Source organism: Ctenopharyngodon idella, chromosome 7, assembly GCF_019924925.1.
Source record: "Ctenopharyngodon idella isolate HZGC_01 chromosome 7, HZGC01, whole genome shotgun sequence".
NCBI lineage: Eukaryota > Metazoa > Chordata > Actinopteri > Cypriniformes > Xenocyprididae > Ctenopharyngodon > Ctenopharyngodon idella.
Genome location: NC_067226.1, coordinates 4,077,999 through 4,097,218, shown reverse-complemented (window position 1 = coordinate 4,097,218; position 19,220 = coordinate 4,077,999). Strand labels below are relative to the sequence as shown.

The following is a 19,220-nucleotide window of genomic DNA, read 5'->3' as shown; positions in this document are numbered from 1 at the left end:
ACTCGTGTCAGCAAGGTGGAGCGCAACTGTTGAAACCAAAAGAAGGATCTAATAGTTTTTAAAATTGAACTATTTTTAACTTGGCATACCATCTTAAAAACGCAACACTCGAATTGTGAGCCACTGTAAAGTAAGCAAAGATGCAATGCAAAGACACATGTATAAAGAGACAAACAATTAAAGGGATAGTTCACTCAAATTAAAATTTTGTCATCATTTACTCACCCTCAAGTTATTCCAAACCTGTATAAATTTCTTTGTTCTGCTGAAAACAAAGGAAGATATTTGGAAGAATGTTTGTAACCAAGCAGATCTCGGCCCCCACTGACTAGCATAGTAGGGAAAAAAAATACTATGGTAGTCAATTGGGGGCGAGATCTGCTTGGGTACAAACATTCTTCCAAATATCTTCCTTTGTGTTCAGCAGAACAAAAAAATATTTACAGGTTTGGAACAACTTGAGGGTGAGTAAATGACAGAATTTTAATTTTTGGGTGAACTATCCCTTTAAAAAAGTACTATCATATTCAAAATGACCAAAATGCACATCCCTACATTGAGTATTTTAGGTTTTTTTTTTTTTCTCCACACTGTTTATTACATATAATACATCTTAATGTAAAAAAACAAACAAACAAACAAACAACAAAATAATTCAAAGGAAGAAATGAAGATACCAAAAAGAAATGACTAGAATACATTATGAATGAATGAGTTCTTTGCAATATCATGGTATATAACCATGTTATCAGCTGTACAGTATATAAAACTCTGCAAATAGTGTCTTTTAATATCTATTAATATGCAAAATATGCTTTAATCAGGCAGACATAAGAGTTGAACTAAATAGGGAACACTTACATAAAATACTTTTTTTTTCTCCAGCAACATTCAAAAAGTCAGCAACGTAATATAAAATGAAATGTCAAACTGATATAACTCAAACTGTAATATTAAAATCACTATTAGTGACTGTGCAAAACAATATCCCATGTACAAACTAATAGCCCCATCCCAGCACCCCAGATATTCAGTTAAAGTTATGCTACAATTTGTTCAGCGTAATGCACATCATTAAAACAAACAAAAAAAAAAAAAAAGTAAAACTATAAATGTAAAATTACATTAATATATTCTCCGCTGTTTACCAGTGGGCTGTGATACTCCTCTATGTGTTCACTTTCCTCACACAGGTATACCATCAACCACAAGGAAGTTTTCAGCTTGTGACCCAAGCTCTGACCCGTCCTCACAGAAATCAACCACCTTGATGCGTCGTCCTGTTTCAGCAACTGTTCTCAAGAGTGAAAACATGGTAATAAGTTGTACAGTGCGTCAGCTCCCATCACACCACCATTGGAAGGGCACTCCTCAAACGTCATTAGTCATACAGAACGAGAAAGAGAAATCCTGGAGTGCCCATAGCCTGTCTTGAGAGATAAAAGTGGTGGGAAAGAGTCATTGTGGTAGTGTCACAGACTACCAATGTTGGGGAAACTTTTGAGTTTCTCTGGGAAGTCATCTTTATAGAGTACAGGATCGGCCCGGTGCTCAACAACCTTCAGAGGCATGGTGCCGAACACAGAGGCGAATTTGTTTATGCACTCAGACCTGGAAAGGAAAAAGAAAGAGGCATCATGGATAATACTGCGAAAAAATTGCCTTCCAAAAATGTCTTTGTTGAGAAAAAACATTCATGGTAGAAAATAACTAGTGTTCTAAAGTCATCTGAATCATGAGATACATGCATAACGTAAAACAACAGGGATCAGATGTTTTCAAAATGCCTGGCATTCCCAGGACACATATCGAGCAAGAAGTATATCTAGAGGCAGGAACCCCTTCATCAATCTAAACAAGTGTGACCCCTGGAAAGGTTCAGCAGTCAACGGAGCCCTTGATTGGCTGCAACCACTCTGTATTCACTTCAAGGTCAAACACTCTCTCGCAGGCTGCTTCAGAGTCCACCAGACTCCTGCTTTAATTCCTCAAACACAACTTGGAAGTATGAAACCAATCATCAAGACTCAACATTATGCTTCAGCGGATGAGGAAACGGTTGTGATTTTCAAAGAAAATCAATTCAAGCCTTTCTGATGTGTGCTTCGCTTGGTTCATACTTGAATTGAAACTCAGAATAAATTAATGATTTATGGTGAACCTCTGACAGAGAGGAAAGTCACAGTTCTTTGAGAAGGATTGTTTTTCGTAAGGTCCAGTGAGCTTGAATGTTTTGATCTCAGAGCACAGGAAAGAATCTCCTGTCCTGAGCTACAATGAGCCAATTGTTGGTAAAACCCACAATGCGTTTCAGATGGCAAGAATGCTGCCAGAGCCCCCTCTGCCCAACTAAAGGGAATCCCTGGTTTTACTGTACCTCTCCACCATGTGCGTCTGGTCCAGGGACAACCCGTCAATCGCCGTGCACTCCGGGCACTTGAATTTTTTCCGAGGAGTAACCTAGAGAAAGAGAGAAAAACAAATGTGATGCGCTCGTTTTTATGTGGAAGTCACAATGAGTTGTATGTATGTATATTTTTTTTATAGAAGTTCTCAAACTGTTTTATTGTGAAGTTGTATTTAAGTTTATTGCCATAGCTGCTTCACAGGGTATTTCATGACAGATACATATTCAGGAAAGCTGGATAGCTAGAAAAAAAAAAGAAAAAGAAAAAAAAAGAACTTTTGGAAAGTATTAAACTAAAATTGTAAATGTATAGACTTTAGACTAATTGCAATATATTTTTATTTAACCTGTCACTGATGTCTTAAATTATTTAATGTATGCTGCCCGGCCAAAAAGTCACTGTTGGATTTAAAAAGGCAATTGCTTAAGAGTCTATGACTGGATCATTACTGCATTGATTATTATATTTCTAGCATGTTATATGTTTAGCAACAGTTCTTCTACCCCTAATTGATGGAGTGTGTAGCTTTTTCATTTCTTAAACAACCATGTAGGAAGACACATCATGGCCATATTCCAGGATGACAAAGCCAAGATTCTTCAGGCTCAAATTGTGAAAGAATGGTTGAGAGAGCATGAAGAATCATTTCAGTGATTTCACACATGAATTGGCACCTCTGAATCCAGACCTTAAATCCATTTAAAGTCTTTGGGATGTGCTGGAGTAGACTTTAAAGAGTGCCCAACTCTTGCATTGTCAATACAAGATCTTGACCAAAAATTGATGCACCTCTTGGTGGAACATCACATTTTGTCTTCCTACATGGTTGTTTAAGAAATGAAAAGCTACACACTGTATCAGCTAGGGTTAGAAGAACTGTTGCCAAACATATAACATGCTAGAAACATAATAATCACTGCAATAATGATCCAATCATAGACTTAAGCATTTGCCCATTTAAATCCAAACAGCGACTTTTTTTGGCCTGGCAGTGTATGTTTAAATAAATCTAACTGTCAAAAAAATGCCTGAAAATTGTTTGGAATACTTGGAGGAACAAGTTATGACTTTTATATTGTAAGAAAGCAGAGACTTTCCTTTTTTTATCTGTTCTTACCTCAAAGTGGTCACAAAAACCAAAATATCTGACCTACATGTTGTCTGTAGCTCCCAATTTCATGCCAAGAAATCATGACACACTCCTCATATTAAAAACAACAAAATCTGACACAACATCGATAAGGTTGTGTAATAATGAGCCGGGGCTGCAATGATGGGCCTCTGTGAAGAGCGTGTGTGTGTGTTTGGGAGCTGGGTGGGAGGAGATGACTTGATGACAGGACATATAAGTCAGATGTAATGAGAGAGCCGTCCGTGCCCGTGGCCTAGCTAAACGACCGTATCTGCCGTGCTCATTAGACGAATGATGTACGACCCCTCTGCCCCATTCCTCCTCCAACAACACACACACACTTGACTGACACTCTCCACAGTGGGATCCTGGGGTTGGGGCACTAGGAGGTGTGGGTGATGTGGGGATGTGGAGGAGAGAGGGGAGTAGGTTCACGGCGTAACTGACTGCAGAATGAATGTGCCCCAGTGAGCTTAGGAAAACAGAGCGAGCAGGAGAGAGGCAGACAGTGACACCCAGATAACAGAGGTTAAGGCCAGGGCTTTATAAGACCGACCAGCACCTGGACAGAGTCACTGTAGACTACAGACTGTAGAGGCTGGGGGAGAAGGGCGAAGGCTGATCAGAGACAGAGCACGCTGTCAGAACGTCCGCATTCTTTTAGGTAATTCCCACATTCATTTTTAAGTGATCATACCTTTTTACAGCCAAAACATGATTTAATGACCTATCTGTCAATTTGTCTTGACTCTTTAAATGAAAGCCTTTATAATCTGCTATATTAATGTTGTGCTAATGTTTGGTGTCAGTATTTTTTTGGACAGAAATTAATACATTTTTTCAGCAGAGAAGCATTAAATTGATCAAAATTGACAGTAATTATTACACTTATAATGTTACAACAAAAGAGCTCTATTTCAAATAAATGCTGCTGAACTTTCCATTCATCAAGGAATCCTGAAAAAAAACATCAGTTTTAACAAAAATGTTAAGTAGTTGTAGAACCAAAACAAACAGGCACTAACACAGTCAACAATATCGTACTCTGAGATTATGTTACCTTTATTGGGGCTTTGCCAGTGATGTTGGCCACAAGGAAATTCATGGCAATATCCTCACAGTTCATATGAGCATCCACCCAGTTCTTGATGTCTCCAGGCATTTTATACGTGTAGAGATAGTTGAAGTACTGGAAAGGAAAAATAAACTTTTTTTTGACAAAACAAGCAACAAAAAAATCTCAGTAGAGATGTACTAATGATTTTTGGAAGAGAAAGCTGAACATCACTGAGGGGGTTTTGAATTACAAATGAGATAACCTCTCTTGATCTCTGAAGAACACCACAGGGGGAGGACAGAGACATTAAGAGAATGATTTTGGCAGAGCACAACCCTGGATGGAGGTGACGGAGTCTATAACGGATTAGTGCTGTACCTTATGGTAGAATGCAGCTCCAGTCAAGACCATTGACACTTCATTGGTCCACTCAGATTCATACTTCCACTTGCCCATCTCGTGGTCCCATAAGTGAAGCCGTCCGGGATATCCAACCAGCCTGTCTGGGAACTCACGCCATACCTACACAGACACACAGAACATCTGAGACATAATATAAACCTTCACAAATGCTAAGACCATAAAGGATCAGTAAACTGTTCAACAATTAGAGTCATTTTAGATAATACTGGCTTCAAAGGATGCTAAACCATGGATATCAAGAGTTAAATCAATTAAGTCTAATTGTTCGTTAATCCCAAAAATGACAGGCAGGCCTACAGAATATGATGTAGAAATTCTTGAATGTCATTCTCGAGTGGCATAAGCAGCTAGTGTTTTAGCCAGGCAGCCATGTCTAAAGCTGTCTTCCATTTCATACAATTATCCATAAATTACACTTCATTCGCTCAATAGTGTATAAATGCCTGCAGGTGAGTTGAAGGCAAGCCTGTACAGCATTGCTTGTCCTGTCATCCTTCACATATAAAAAGCTAAATTATAAAAATAGAGACTTCAACTGTAAGGAATGCTTTGAGATGCCGAGCACAGATTTAGGCAATAGAGGATAGTTCAAAAATCCTGCGATGCATGCAAGCTCAATTTTAAGTAGGAGTGACCCAAAGAGGTTCTGGGATCACAGTTCTGCTCTGTCATCATTGTGCATGTGGGTACAACAATTAACCCATAGTTACTCCAGATTCTGTGAATTTGGTTGAAAGGCAACTATTTCAATAGAATCCACTTAACTATCAAGATCAAAGGTGCTCAACCAGTGTGATAATCTTTAAAGGGTTAGTACACCCAAAAATGAAAATGATCCCATGATTTATTCACCCCCAAGCCATCCTAGGTGTATATGACTATCTTCTTTCAGACGAACACAATCGGAGATATATTTAAAAATATCCTTGCTCCTCCGAGCTTTATAATGGTTGTGAATGGGGGGCCACATTTTGAAGCAAAAAAACAAAAACAAAAAAAAAAACAAATGCATCCATCCATAATAAAAGTAATCCGTACGGCTCCAGGGGGTTAATAAAGGCCTTCTGAAGAGAAGCGATGTGTTTTTGTAAGAAAAATATCCATATTTAAAACTTTATTAACTATAATAACTAGCTTTCGGCAGACGGCCGTACGCATAGATTTGTGGCAGAAGAAAAACTTCTGACCCAACTCATGACGCAATGATGAACATGGAAGTGCAGAGGATAGAGCAAAACAAAACACCACGAATTAGAAGTCTAAAACGAGAATTTTTTTAAAGAGAAATGTCAGAGGATTTTCATACAACAGAAGAGGAGCTTGAGTTTGTTGCACAGCCCTATTTGTTTGAACCGTGAGAAGTGTCTAAGCTTACGATACTCCTACATCCAAACGTCATACGTCGCGTCAGGGGGTTACTCATTTGGCGCAAGTTGACTTGCGCAGTATGGGCAAGCTTGTTATTTGAATTTATAAAGTTTTAAATATGGATATTTTTCTTACAAAAACACATTGCTACGCTTTAAAAGGCCTTAACCCCCCTGGAGCTGGATTACTTTGGATTACTTTTATTATGGATGCATGCTTTTTTTTTTTTAAATCATGACATAATTTTCATTTTTGGGTGTACCAACCTTTTAAGTCACATGGAGGCTATATTACACAGTAAAAAGCATGATAAGGCTAGAAGGAATGGCTTTTTTTAACACATAACTAAGAGTGCTAACATTTCTTTCAGTCTTCCCAATTTCAGGGCATTTTCAGACCTGTAGTTTGTTTGCTTTGTTCCTACACAAAATGAACGAAGGGGGAAATGCACCAAGTTCCAAAGCAAACATCAAATGCTCCAAACAAACTAACCATGTACGATGAAATGTATTTATTTCTCCCTGAATGCAATTTTTGTGGAAACCGTGATACTTTTTTTTTTTTTTACGATTCTTTGATGAAAAGAGCAGCATTTAATTTAAATGGACATTTTTTTGTACCATTAAAATGTCTTTACTGTCCCTTTTAATTAATTTAATGCATCCTTGCATTAATTTCTTTAAAAAAAAAAAAAAAAAAGATAATAATAATAATAATAATAATAATAATAATAATCATCTTACTAGCTCCAAACTTTTAAATGGTAGTGCATGTGCTGTTAGAGGACAGGACTGGTTTGCTACTTGATGCAGCTTCAAGACCCAATATTACTAAACCTAACTAAACCAGTGTAGTACATTTTTCATAGCAAGTAGAAGTATGCAAACAGGGATTCAATGCTTTCACTACCTCATATCCAAACTGCAGCTCATCTGAGGTCAACATGATGATGTCATCATCAATGGCCAGAACAGCTTCTGTCTCGATCTCATCGAACGGGAAGAAGCGATTGCTGAGCTTGTTTTCTTTGGTGCGAACCACTTTAAGAGGTACTGCGACTTTGGGCCACAGCGACTCTGTTACAGAGGGAAGAAGACAAAGAAAACAGTGAGCTAATAATAATACACTGTTCGTTTTCAGAGAAAATGAAAAACTATGAGAGATGGCAGCAACTGTGGAAAAGAGAATGTGGGTGGATAAATCTAAACACATCACTGAGTAAAAGCACATATGAATCTGACCGCACTTACATTCTTCTCAGGGCAGAAGAGACAACGCTCTTTATTTTCAGTTGTGTAAGGGCTTGGGAGGAGTTCAGAGCACGCAGAAGACAGATGGCACACAGTGTCACCTAATAAAACTGATGAGAAAGTCTACTGGAACTCAAACACAGAGACCCCAAGACTAGGAGAGTCTGCAATTATACTGCTACCCCAAAGCCAGGGTATAGACCCTGGAAATCTCCGGAGATCTGGAATGAGCTCATCTCCGTTAAGATGAAGCATTTCAGCCTACAGTGTACTTCCACAAGATCACACAACAAACTATGAAGGGGGGAAAAAAAGAAAAGAAAAAAGTATTTCCTAACTGCCGGAAAACCTCCCTGGCCCCAGACGAAGGCTGAAAGAAGAGCCAGATCTTCACATGCAAGTAAAATGATACTGTCACCACATCCAAGCCTGGCACAGTGTTTTCAACGAAGACAAAAACAAACACAGACAAGATGGTCTACAAAGACAAGTAACATTTTAACAACTAAACCTGACCGGCGCAATCCAGAACGGCACAATGCACAAACTTAGATGTTCACACATCATAAATCTGCACCATAAGAACTAGCAGCAATCTTGACTGCACCAAACAACTTGTGCGAAAGCTTTTTTTTTAAATGGCCAGTAATCACTTCCTTGCCCAGTACTGAAATTTTACTTGGGCTGTACTTTATGTATGAACATTTAAAAAGAGCTTTAGCAAATTATATCCCCTGTGACAACACCATATAAAAGTTCTCCTCCCCTCCAAGTGTATTAAGCCAATTGAAAAACTCCCTTAAACACAATCCTATTGTCAGAGTTCTCCAGCACCTCATTAAAATCACAAAGAGTCAAGAATTGGGCAACTAAGGCTGCTCGAAATAAACAAACATCATCAACGATTGAAAAGGGTGTGGAGGAAATCCATCCTCATCAGGTCCTGAGCCCCAGGTTGACCCGTGAACAGACCTTATTAATTCTAATGGGTCACAAAGATTGAACCTGGCTTCACCGACGCCTCTAATCAAAGGCAACAGAGAACCATTAGTCTACTTCAAAGTATTTCCCTTCATAATGGCATTACTCAAATCTATGGAGAGGATATATTTAATTCCCCATTCCTCTTTTTTTCCCAGGGACTTCATAAACAGACGCATACCTAATCGCCTTGTTAAGCAGTATCATTAGAATCAGAGCCACAATAAATAACTGCTAATATCAGCTTATTTTGACATGTCTAATGGGCCATAAATTTGACCACAGCTGTAGGAAAGGAAGGCTGTTATTGGAACAATTCTTTCAGTTTGACAATAAAGTTTAAGGGTGGACGTCTGGTGAAAACAGGCCATATATCAAAATGAATTAAAACACACTTAATTCGTTTAGTCTGGAGTAATAGGACACTTAGACATCAACAGCTCACAGACAGTCAATGAGAAAAGCCAAATTTCTGCTGTCTCCTCACGTGCAGCTATATGCCAGTGGATGTACCAAACGCTTGGGTTTCCACTCCATATCTGAAGATAAACCAGAGAGGTCTGGCCCCAGACCAAGGCACATCATGCTTTCAATTCTCCATCCTCAAGAGGAACACGATTTGGCAATTCACTAGCTTATCATTCATCTGTTCCTTATCAGGGGTTTCATGTCTTTTGCGAGAGCCGCACAACAGCATTTCATACTGGTGTCACATTTTCATTCTTTAATAACTAAAGCTGTCAGTACAGCAGTGTAGATTTAGTTATCTCTTTTCAAATAAAATTATTTACTAAAATAAATAAAATACTTACTTAATATAACTACACTTATTTAATGACAGAGCCTGACAGAGTATGGCACTGATGTTGACGTTCTGGTAGATATCAATAATTTTTTTTTTATGTCAGTAATTGTCTTTATGCTATGGCCAATAAGCCATATTAAAATTAAATACTATTTCTAAGTTCTATATTGTCTAAAAGAAATATCAATACTACAAACTAAAAACAATCATTTTAAATGCTAAAAGTTTAGGCATCACAACATTTTAATAGAGTGTGAAAGGGGGATATTAATTTTTATATTTACTAAAGATTGCATTTAACAACGTTAAAGGGGACCTATTATGCCCTTTTTTACAATAGGAAATATAAGTCTCAGGTGTTCCCAGAATGTGTCTGTAAAGTTTCAGCTCAAAATACCCTACAGATCGATTATTACACCATGTTGAAAATGCCAATTTTTGGGTGGGAGAAAAGAAACGCGCTCCTTTTTTTGTCTCACTTTAAATGCAAAGGAACTGTTTCCAGAACAGGGCAGAGCCTTTACATCTCTGCTTTGGATAACTACGGCAATAAGAAATCAGGAGAAGCAAAATGACTGTCAACAAAAATAGTGGTGTTATATATGTATGAACCAGACTCAATGTACAACTTGCTCAGGGCAGAAACTATGATAATAAGGCAGAGTCTGTCAGCAATCGTGGGAGGGGCCTGCGCAATGTGACGTCACATTGCTCAGAAAATGAAAACGGCTTGATCTATGACTGTTGAGGTTTTATGGCGATTAAAAAAAAAAAAAAAAAAGAGTGGGTGGATTATTATCATTATAAGGTGGTTGTGTTCACACACTGCCGACACACATTTATGTTCAAACACCATGTAAAAGTGAATTTTGCATATTAGGTCCCCTTTAAGTTATCAGCATTTTAAAGATTAACTTAACTGAGTGTTACATAATGGCAAAAGTAATCTAAAATAAAGCAATAAGCCCAAAGAAGCCATGGTTTACAGTGAATTTATAACAGCTAAGGGGCGTTGTTAGGCACAACGTGGAGTGGATTGCCTAAAACCCCCTTAGCTGTTATAAATTCACTGTAAACCACAGCTTCACCGGGCTTATTGCTTTTATAAAATGGTTACCACACAATACAAATATTAAAGCCAAAAAATATGTATCAATGCAACTTTCATGAAATAAAATCATTAAAAACCTTCCTTCCTCTGGAAAAAAATAGTCCCTGACCATGAACAGCAAAAGAAGTTACATTAATTATGCCATTAGATGTTAGCAAAGATTGTCTTTATGAGTGAGTCACTCAGACGAAAAGACTTTTATATTGAAACCTGTTGTGAACACGGAACAAGATGCAAATGACAAATGCTTAGACTAGCGCTGTCATTGTCAGCAGGGCACGGGAAAACCCATTAAATGTTAAAAGGACAAGATCACAGCGGACATTCAAACTTATTTTTTTATTATTTACATAGGACTGACCTGAAGGAAAATGGTAAATATGCAGGCAATACACTCAATATCTCTCTCACAATACTCTTTTACATAATGCATTAAGCTTCAATTAACAAAATCAGTAGAGAACAAACATATGTTTACGTTGCTAAGAGTGGTTGCTACGACAGACGCAGCAACATACACACTCAGTGGCGCAGCGATACTTACGTAATGTGGTCAGCTGTATGTTTTCGGAAATTTTACAACGGCTTCAAACGCGGCTCAACCAATCAGAATCAAGGGTCGGAACTATCCCTTTTATAAGTAAAAATAGGGCACATGAGCAATTAAATATCCAATATCTGCCAACATGGGCTATCACATTGTTTTATTATTAACCTTATATATAACCAGGCAAGTCGCTTAAGAACAAATTATTTTTTACAACAACCTGGCAAGAGAACAACAATCTCCTGGAGGACATACAAACATACAGACATTTGCAAATAGTAACTAAAAAGCTCCCTAATAATATTTTAAAAGCAGAAATTGAAATTGCCTCTATTTTCAATGATTAAACATTACATTGTAATGTTTAATCAAACAACGTGACACTAACCTTCAGGGGGGCTCTTGTTCTGGTTGTTCCACACCACCAGTAGTTTGGCCAAGCTTGGCACTTTGGAGATCTCAGTGATGACCCTAAAGAGGCTTTCGATTCGATCATATGTCAACACCACAGCCGTGAACCCAGGTGAGCGTGGCGGTATGAGAGGAAGGAAAAGTGGGCTGTTCACACTTGACCATTTCTGTTGGGAAAAAAACACAACCAATTTAAATAAATCAGTGGGAAACTCAATTCAATGTACCCATTTCCTTATCTTTACAATAAATGCAAGCAATTTTCATGACTTTTTTTTAATGACTTGAAGTGCCTTAAGATAATCAGCAGCCTCAGCCAAAACATGGCTTTATTTGGAAACACGCATGGGCTATAAAATTTAAAGATTACTGAGAATGCTAATAACCAGCAGTGGTGGGTAGGTGATTAAAAGTGGCATGGAATGTCGAGCGCACAACTAACAAAGTTTAGAGCAGAGTTAACAAACAGCTGGAGCAGCATGCCATGACCTTTCACTGCGCCAAAGCATTCGCCTAAACCTTTTCCTTCAGACTTCGGCAAAAATAAAAGTACTATAAGTATTATGAGCCAGAATTTTACTCTATAACCTAGAAAACTGCTATCAGCTGGACTTTATTGGAGATACCCAATAAAGCACCTCTATCATGACAGTCCAGTAAAACTCCTATCGCTAAAGGCTTTGTGTGCATAGGTGCAACATTCCTTGTGATAGTCTAAATTTCAAAAAAAGTGGACGGATTAAGAGAGAATGTTTTCCTTAGCTGACCTGAGTGAAATCTGGCGGAGAACAGAAGATGACAATGTGAAGATCTAATACACTTTGGTCAGATACTAAGAGCTAAATTAAATACTTCCTTGCCTCAGGCTCTTTGTCATTCCATGGCATCAGTCCATCCTTTTCCTGTTAACTGTTATGTATCTGAATTTGATTAGAATGTTAAACTTCCTGGTGTTCTTCTTGAAATAAAATGCAAACATATGGTATCCTCTGAAGCTTGGTCAAAACATCAACGCTCTTAATATTTCCCTTCCTACAAAATAAGTACAGAAACTAAGAACTTAATACCAGTGTAAAGCATTTATAGAACAGCAATTGTCATTACCGTTAGGTGTAGTCAACACCAACTCAGTACGTTTTATCTTATCAAGAGACCATCAACATTAGTTGTCTGTCCGTTACTTATGAGCTGAATCTACACAGCTCCAAAAGAGAGATCTCTATTACAGACATTTTTCAGACCCAAAAATCTCTCATCAATTCATAATATTCAGAATTATTTATGGACATACTCAAGCCATGAGCTGTAAAACAGTTAGATATAAGATCTAAGCTTGCTCTTGTAATGTGCTAACTGTATTTTGTCTCATATTTGTATTTTATATCAATTCCTGCTTTGTTCCGTATGCTTCTACAACAGTTTAAGTATGTATAAATCTTGTTTACTGTGGCTGTTAATCCATTAGACCACCACCATAGCAAGCTCAAGTTCTAATGTAAAGTGATACACATATTAATGAGCACAATTCCGATTCTAATTTGGATCTCTTTTGTTGCCATTTATCCTGAGCCGTTTTGTCGAGAGTGGAATTTTATGACTGTACTGCAGTGAACTCTGGTGCAGCAGGGGTGCAGATGAGTCCTGGCAGGACAGGGGTGAAGCAGGGGTGCTGGGACGCTATCGGCGTCAGTGGCTGTCTCCTGCCAGTGTGGGGCTTGGCTCATCTTCCTGGCCCACTTTAAAACAGCCTGTAAACTCCCAAAGATGCACGGACTGGAGCCCAGATCAAGTGACGCTGTAAAGTAAATATTGCGAGTGCTTAAAGGGCCTCTGATGCGGTCATGAAGACTGCTGTTTATTGGCCTGAAGGATAAGGACTGAACGCAGACTGAGTACACAGACGTTCTTTGCCGTTTCATGGTCTCTTCTACTTTGTCAGTGGAGAAGAGACACAAAACAAAGTGACAAATAACGAAAAGCTTGGTGCAACTCCAGTAAAAAGAGAAAAAAAAAAAAAAAAAAAAAAAAAGACTGCTTCATTTTAAGATTGGGAGATTGGACTTGGTTTGAAGTTTTTTTACAGAGAAAGATTATTTGCATCTTACCCTAAAGTTTTTAGCCAAATCCAATTACGTTTTTATTTCTACCAAAAGAAAGAAAGAAAGAAAGAAAAAACACACAATCTTTAAATTTGTCTATGTAAAATTCTCACTATTGGTGTGAGGCCTTCATTTAAAATTGCACTTAAATTTTCCTCATAACAGTACTAATAACACTTCCTTTAATCAAGGCGTGAATTTGATTAAAAAAAACTCAAAGGCCCCACAAAATGCGACCCGCAAGAAGAGATTCTATGGCACTGATAGCCTACAGCAAGGCTGTGGGTCCATTTCACTCTCCAATACAGCAGCTGCTGAAGGTGCCCGCAAATAGAGAGTCGTGGTTAACCAGCTCCCTCGCAGCGTCCGCCACGGTCTGTCACCATGGACACAGCCGTCCTTCATACAACATCAGTCAACCATCCTGCTAATAAAAAACAAACTTTATATGCCAATGGAAATTTCTTTGAGGTGCCTGACATGGACACCAAAAGCAGAGGGGGAAATAATTAAAGTACCACTGTGACATATAAGTGGTAAGAAGAATAAAGAAGAACACTGGGGTGTGGTGCGTACAAGCTCAGTCAGAACGCTCTGATCTAATTGGGCAGGCTCCAGTGCGGTTCGGCGTATGCCGAGTCTTTGGGATTTGTTAAAGTAAATAAGCAGGAAAACAAGACAATTTTTTTATTCCGACAGTCAATGCCAGAATATTTGCTTGCGGTTAGTCAGTGTTCACCTGCTATTTGGAACAAGCCGTAAATGACCGGGTTCTCAACTTTTAGCTTGTTTCTGTAAACGCAGATTTGCTCAAACCAAAGCCAACCAGACTCTCCAAGATCTGAAATTCCATGCCAAAAGTCCCACTTGAATCTCTTCATTTATACTTTGAAATACATGGTACGAAGAGGAATTTCACCACCTAAAGACAAGGCTGTTATTATCATCTCGGATACGAAAGTGTGTGGGTTAGGTATAATTACTCATGAAGAGATTGTTATTGGGCAACAGTATTCTTTGTCATACGTGAAGAGGAGGTTACAGGCGGCTCGAGTGACGGTGAGGGATTGCAGGCCGTTTCATGTGGGCCAAAGGGGATTGGAGAGTCTTGCAGCTGGGATCATACTAGTACAGCTTTGGGATTAGTCGAAAATGGAACCCAGATGAAAGCATGGACGCCTGTTCAATTGCAAAGGCTCAGTGCGCAGAACATTTACCTCCAGATTCTCATTGAAGCTGATGGGCAGCGATTGCTAACATCACAGAGACTTGGCTAAAATAAGAGCTGCATTCTAAGTGGCAGCGGCTTCCTGCAGATTTGAACTGTCAAGAACAGGCAGCGGTCACGTTGCTTTAGTTTTCGTCCCTCAAAGAGATGAACAATGCCTGCACTCTTTCCAATGCAAGGAAAAAATAAGATGAGAAATGTATACATCTTTGGGGCACATGATAAGATGCACATTTACAAATCACACATTTGAAGTAGGAGCTTATTTTTTCAGCACTATTAACCTTTCCAGTTATTTCAGCAAAATGCTGAAAACCTGGCATCCCGAAAACGATTGATGTTAAGAATTCTTCACAGATAATAAATGTATGATGGAACATAAAGCATTCTTTGGTTAGCAGAGGCTGAATGTGAGTTCCTTCAGAAGTCAAGCACAAAAAGCTGCCTGTCCTGATGACGTCTCCTAAGGCAGAGCTGGAGAAATGTGCTTTCAATTATGTCCCGGTGGATATAGGGAAGCAGAACAAGAAATGCGCTCGATTTATGTACTGCTCCGATTCTGCTCAGCATGTTTTTACTGAACATACAGAAAGTATTTAATATTTCCCGTAATGCTAGTGGTCAAAATACAGAGACAGGACTATTAGCCTCCTGGGGGTCTGGATCCCTCCATCTGATCTGAATGGTAGCGAGACGATGAGAACTGGTGAGAACTAGTGAAGAACAACAAAGACGACATTGAACTAAACCCCTAATGAACTTCATGCTTCTCTCATTTCTGGTCTAGGTTTTGACTGTGTACAAAATCAGAGAAATTAGTCAGTCTTATTAGTCAGCTTGATTAGTCCGTTTTCGGCACACGGCAAGTTACGACCTGGGAATAGTGCTCAATCGAGGACAGACTGACAGACAGACAGAAAAGTGCCCTTCATGTGATGCTGCAGTACTCTGAAGCTCACACCAATGTTGTCTTTACAAAGCTGTCTGCTGCCACTACAAGAGTGACACCATGTGAAATGACACACAGCTGAAAAGTACAGGTCCACTCCCTTTTTTTTTTAAGGGCACAAACACACTCTCTTATCCATACACTATCTTTATCTAACATACAATTTAGGCTTTAAATTCAGTTTAGAAAAGAACATGAACAGTTTTCTGCAAACACACTGAATATTCTTACACACCACAAGGATAAGTGCCTATAAAAGAACAAGAGCTGGATAAAAGTTGACCATATTTGATACTGATTTAACACTTTGCTTTGGGTAAAGGCCTATTTACACCAAGTCTGAATTTGTGTCATGAAAACATGCAGGACAAGATATTAAAATGAAACAATGCATCTCAATTAACTACTTTACATCAAAACAGTACTGCAACAAATCTTTTGTTGTCGTTAAGAGTAGGTTGAATTGTATTATTCAAAGGGCAAAACAAATCACCAATGAAGACTTGTTATTAATTATTATAGAATGCAAAATAAAAATAAACAAATAAATAAAATAAATCACTCTGAATTACTTAGAACAGACTTCACCCAAATTCAATTTGATAGAATTTGGATTATTCTCCAAAAAACCATTGTGAATATGTATTTAAAAAAAGGCCAAAAAGGTCACTTACAATTACAGGAGGATTGTTCCACTCTTCGTAGGTACGAGCTGCATAGGGGTAGATGCGATCGTTAATGATCTGGAGTGTCGTCATGCCGATAGCCTTCATGGAGCTGAAGTAGGCTTCCCAGAACCAGCGGGCCTAGGAAACAATAAATGCATGGGATTAAAATATTTGTAAGAAGAGCAGCAAAGCACAGACAAACTGATAAACAGAAATATATACGAACACAAAGACCATGTGAAAGATACAAACCAAAGGCAAAAGATAAGGCCTCTCACATCCCTTTACTCCCACCATCCTGCTCGTGCCTTTATGACCCCTACACACTTTCAAAGGCAAAACAGCCCATTAAAACACTGGTGACATGACTGCAGGGACCATTCCAGGTGGTTATGAGCCCTTTAGACTATCAGTCTTTTAACTTTTCCACTCAAGTGGCACTGAGACTGCAGCTAAAGTTTAAGAGCAGAGGTCAGGTCATTTTACTCCACACCAGCACAGGGATGTGCTGCAGTGCAATCACATGTAATCACATTTGCCATGCTACTTGAATGCTGCTATAATGCCAATATGATACAGAAAAACAATAGTACTCTTGCGCAAATTTCTTTATTTTTTTCTGTACATTATATTTTTGATATAACTGTTTAAAAGTTTGGGGTCAGAAATTACTTATTTCATTTTAAAAAATGCATTAAATTGATCAAAAGTGACAGTAAAGAATTTTACATTGACAAAAAATTTATTTGAAATAAATCTTTTAAACTTTCTTGTCATCAAATAATCTTTGATTTATCAGGGATTCCACAAAATCATTGGGCAGCACAACTGTTTTCAACATTGATCATGATGATAAGTAATGTTTCTTCAGCACCCAATCAACATATTAGAATAATTTCTGAAGGATCGTGTGACACTGACTGGAGTAATGATGATTTGCCATAACAGAATGTAGAAAAGATATTTTAAATTGTAATAATATTTCACAATATTACTGTTTTACGGTATTTTTAATCAAATAAATGCATCTTTGGTGAGCATAAAACTTGAAAACCTTTATAAAAAAAAATAAAAAAAATTACCGACCCCAAACTTTTGAACCGTACTGTACATATTAAATAAAGAAATAATTGCCATAATACCATTAGAGAATAAAATAGCCTATACTTTTACCAGTGACTACAAAAGTCTGGCAGCTGGTGTAAATTCAACCTGACTAAAAGCTTTAACAATTAAACCCTGGTCTTTAAAAAGAAATAAAAATCTATAAATAATCTGTCAATACAAGAACACACACTCTTTGCCCTCCGCCGCTGATCCATTAACAAACCCAAGGCTCCAGCAGTGAGGGGCGAGGAGCACATAAGAGTTAATTACCCATAAAACAGTGCTATCTCCTGCTAGGAGACGCCATGCCGCAGTGACCCAGCTCCACCCTTCCTGGTCCTGTTTGACCTTGTTCTCTTTAACAGGGCCAACCAAGTGCATGCTTGGGGCAGCCTCATTACCTGGCCTGACCGCAAACAGTGTCAGATTTGGTCCAACTACAAAGAGTCAAATGAGACCAGGGTGAGTATTGAAAAAAAGAATAATGGCTTTCCTACACTTTCCTGGGCCAATTACTGAACAACGTCAGAGAGCTCTAATGGTCTTGCTTTTAAAAAGAATTGATGACAAAGAGGTTTGCACAACGTATTAAAAACAGGGAACCCTCTGACCATTCCAGTTACTCTCACTTGAGTAACTAAAATCACTGCAGCAAGGTTATTTATTTAATTTTGAGGGTCACATCACTCCATTGGTTGGTTTGTTTGTTGTCATTTTCTCAACCCAGAACTCAGTTCAGCACATTAGGAGAGCGCTGTCACTCCCCCTTCCACCGGCCCCCAAAGGCCTGGCCCTTAAACCTTAAAGAAATACAACTACACAAAAACAGCTTTTCTTTTTATGGAGAGGGGAAGAGGATTCAAAAAGACTTTCAGATCCCAAGGGGAGCGCAGCCGCCCATAAATCAGCTCGTGATGAAAGTTTCCTTTCCGACCAGGAGAAGGCAGAGAGAAAACCGCACCCACCAAGTGCTGAACCCGCCCCGTTTGAACGCTTGCAAGAATTTTTATGAGGAGGGAAGAGACGGAGTCTCGTGAGAGGAGAAAACATTGGCTGCTCTTCTGACACACTTAAGGTTGTTCATACAATACACTCTTGAACATACAAGAAACATTCCTTTCTTTACGCTTTTACAGTACACTGCTCTATATAGAGCATAATTGTTGCTTATAATAACTGCAGATGGGAATCTTAAAGAATTTAACGATTCCGGTTCCAATTCATATTAATGATTCCGGTTCTCTAATGGTTCCATAAACGATTCCTTTAGTACTTTTAAGGAAGAAATATTTTTAATGCAATTCTATTGCCAAATGATGAGATATTTTCAATAAGTAAAATTACAAACTTTTTACTGACTGTTCACTTCTTTCAAAGGTGGCATAAAAACAATCTAAAAATTGGCCTTAAAAGGAACAGTTCACCCAAAAATGAAAATTATCCCATGTTTTATAAAAATAAATAAATGAAATGTTACACATTTTTTGTTTGTGTAGTATAATTTAATATAGTTAAAGGGTTAGTTCACCCAAAAATGAAAATCATCCCATGATTTACTCACCCTCAAGCCATCCTAGATGTATACGACCATCTTCTTTCGGACAAACACAATCGGAGATATTTAAAAATATCCTTGCTCTTCCAAGCTTTATAAATGGTAGTGAATTGGGGGCCAG

The 19,220-nt window shown here is 38.3% G+C and overlaps 1 protein-coding gene across 1 annotated transcript in view; it reads right to left on the bottom strand.

Annotated features, from left to right (window-relative positions):
• Window positions 1–556: 556 nt before the first annotated feature.
• The window catches only part of ext2 (exostosin glycosyltransferase 2), a 33,760-nt gene continuing 15,096 nt past the window's right edge, over window positions 557–19,220 (bottom strand). The window contains exons 9-15 of the mRNA XM_051899388.1: window positions 16,444–16,575; window positions 11,471–11,660; window positions 7,298–7,464; window positions 4,976–5,119; window positions 4,601–4,729; window positions 2,378–2,460; window positions 557–1,611 (exon numbers count right to left, since the gene is read on the bottom strand). Of these exons, the coding sequence (XP_051755348.1) occupies window positions 1,473–1,611; window positions 2,378–2,460; window positions 4,601–4,729; window positions 4,976–5,119; window positions 7,298–7,464; window positions 11,471–11,660; window positions 16,444–16,575 (984 nt within the window). The 3' untranslated portion in view covers window positions 557–1,472. The remainder of the gene's footprint in view (window positions 1,612–2,377; window positions 2,461–4,600; window positions 4,730–4,975; window positions 5,120–7,297; window positions 7,465–11,470; window positions 11,661–16,443; window positions 16,576–19,220) is intronic.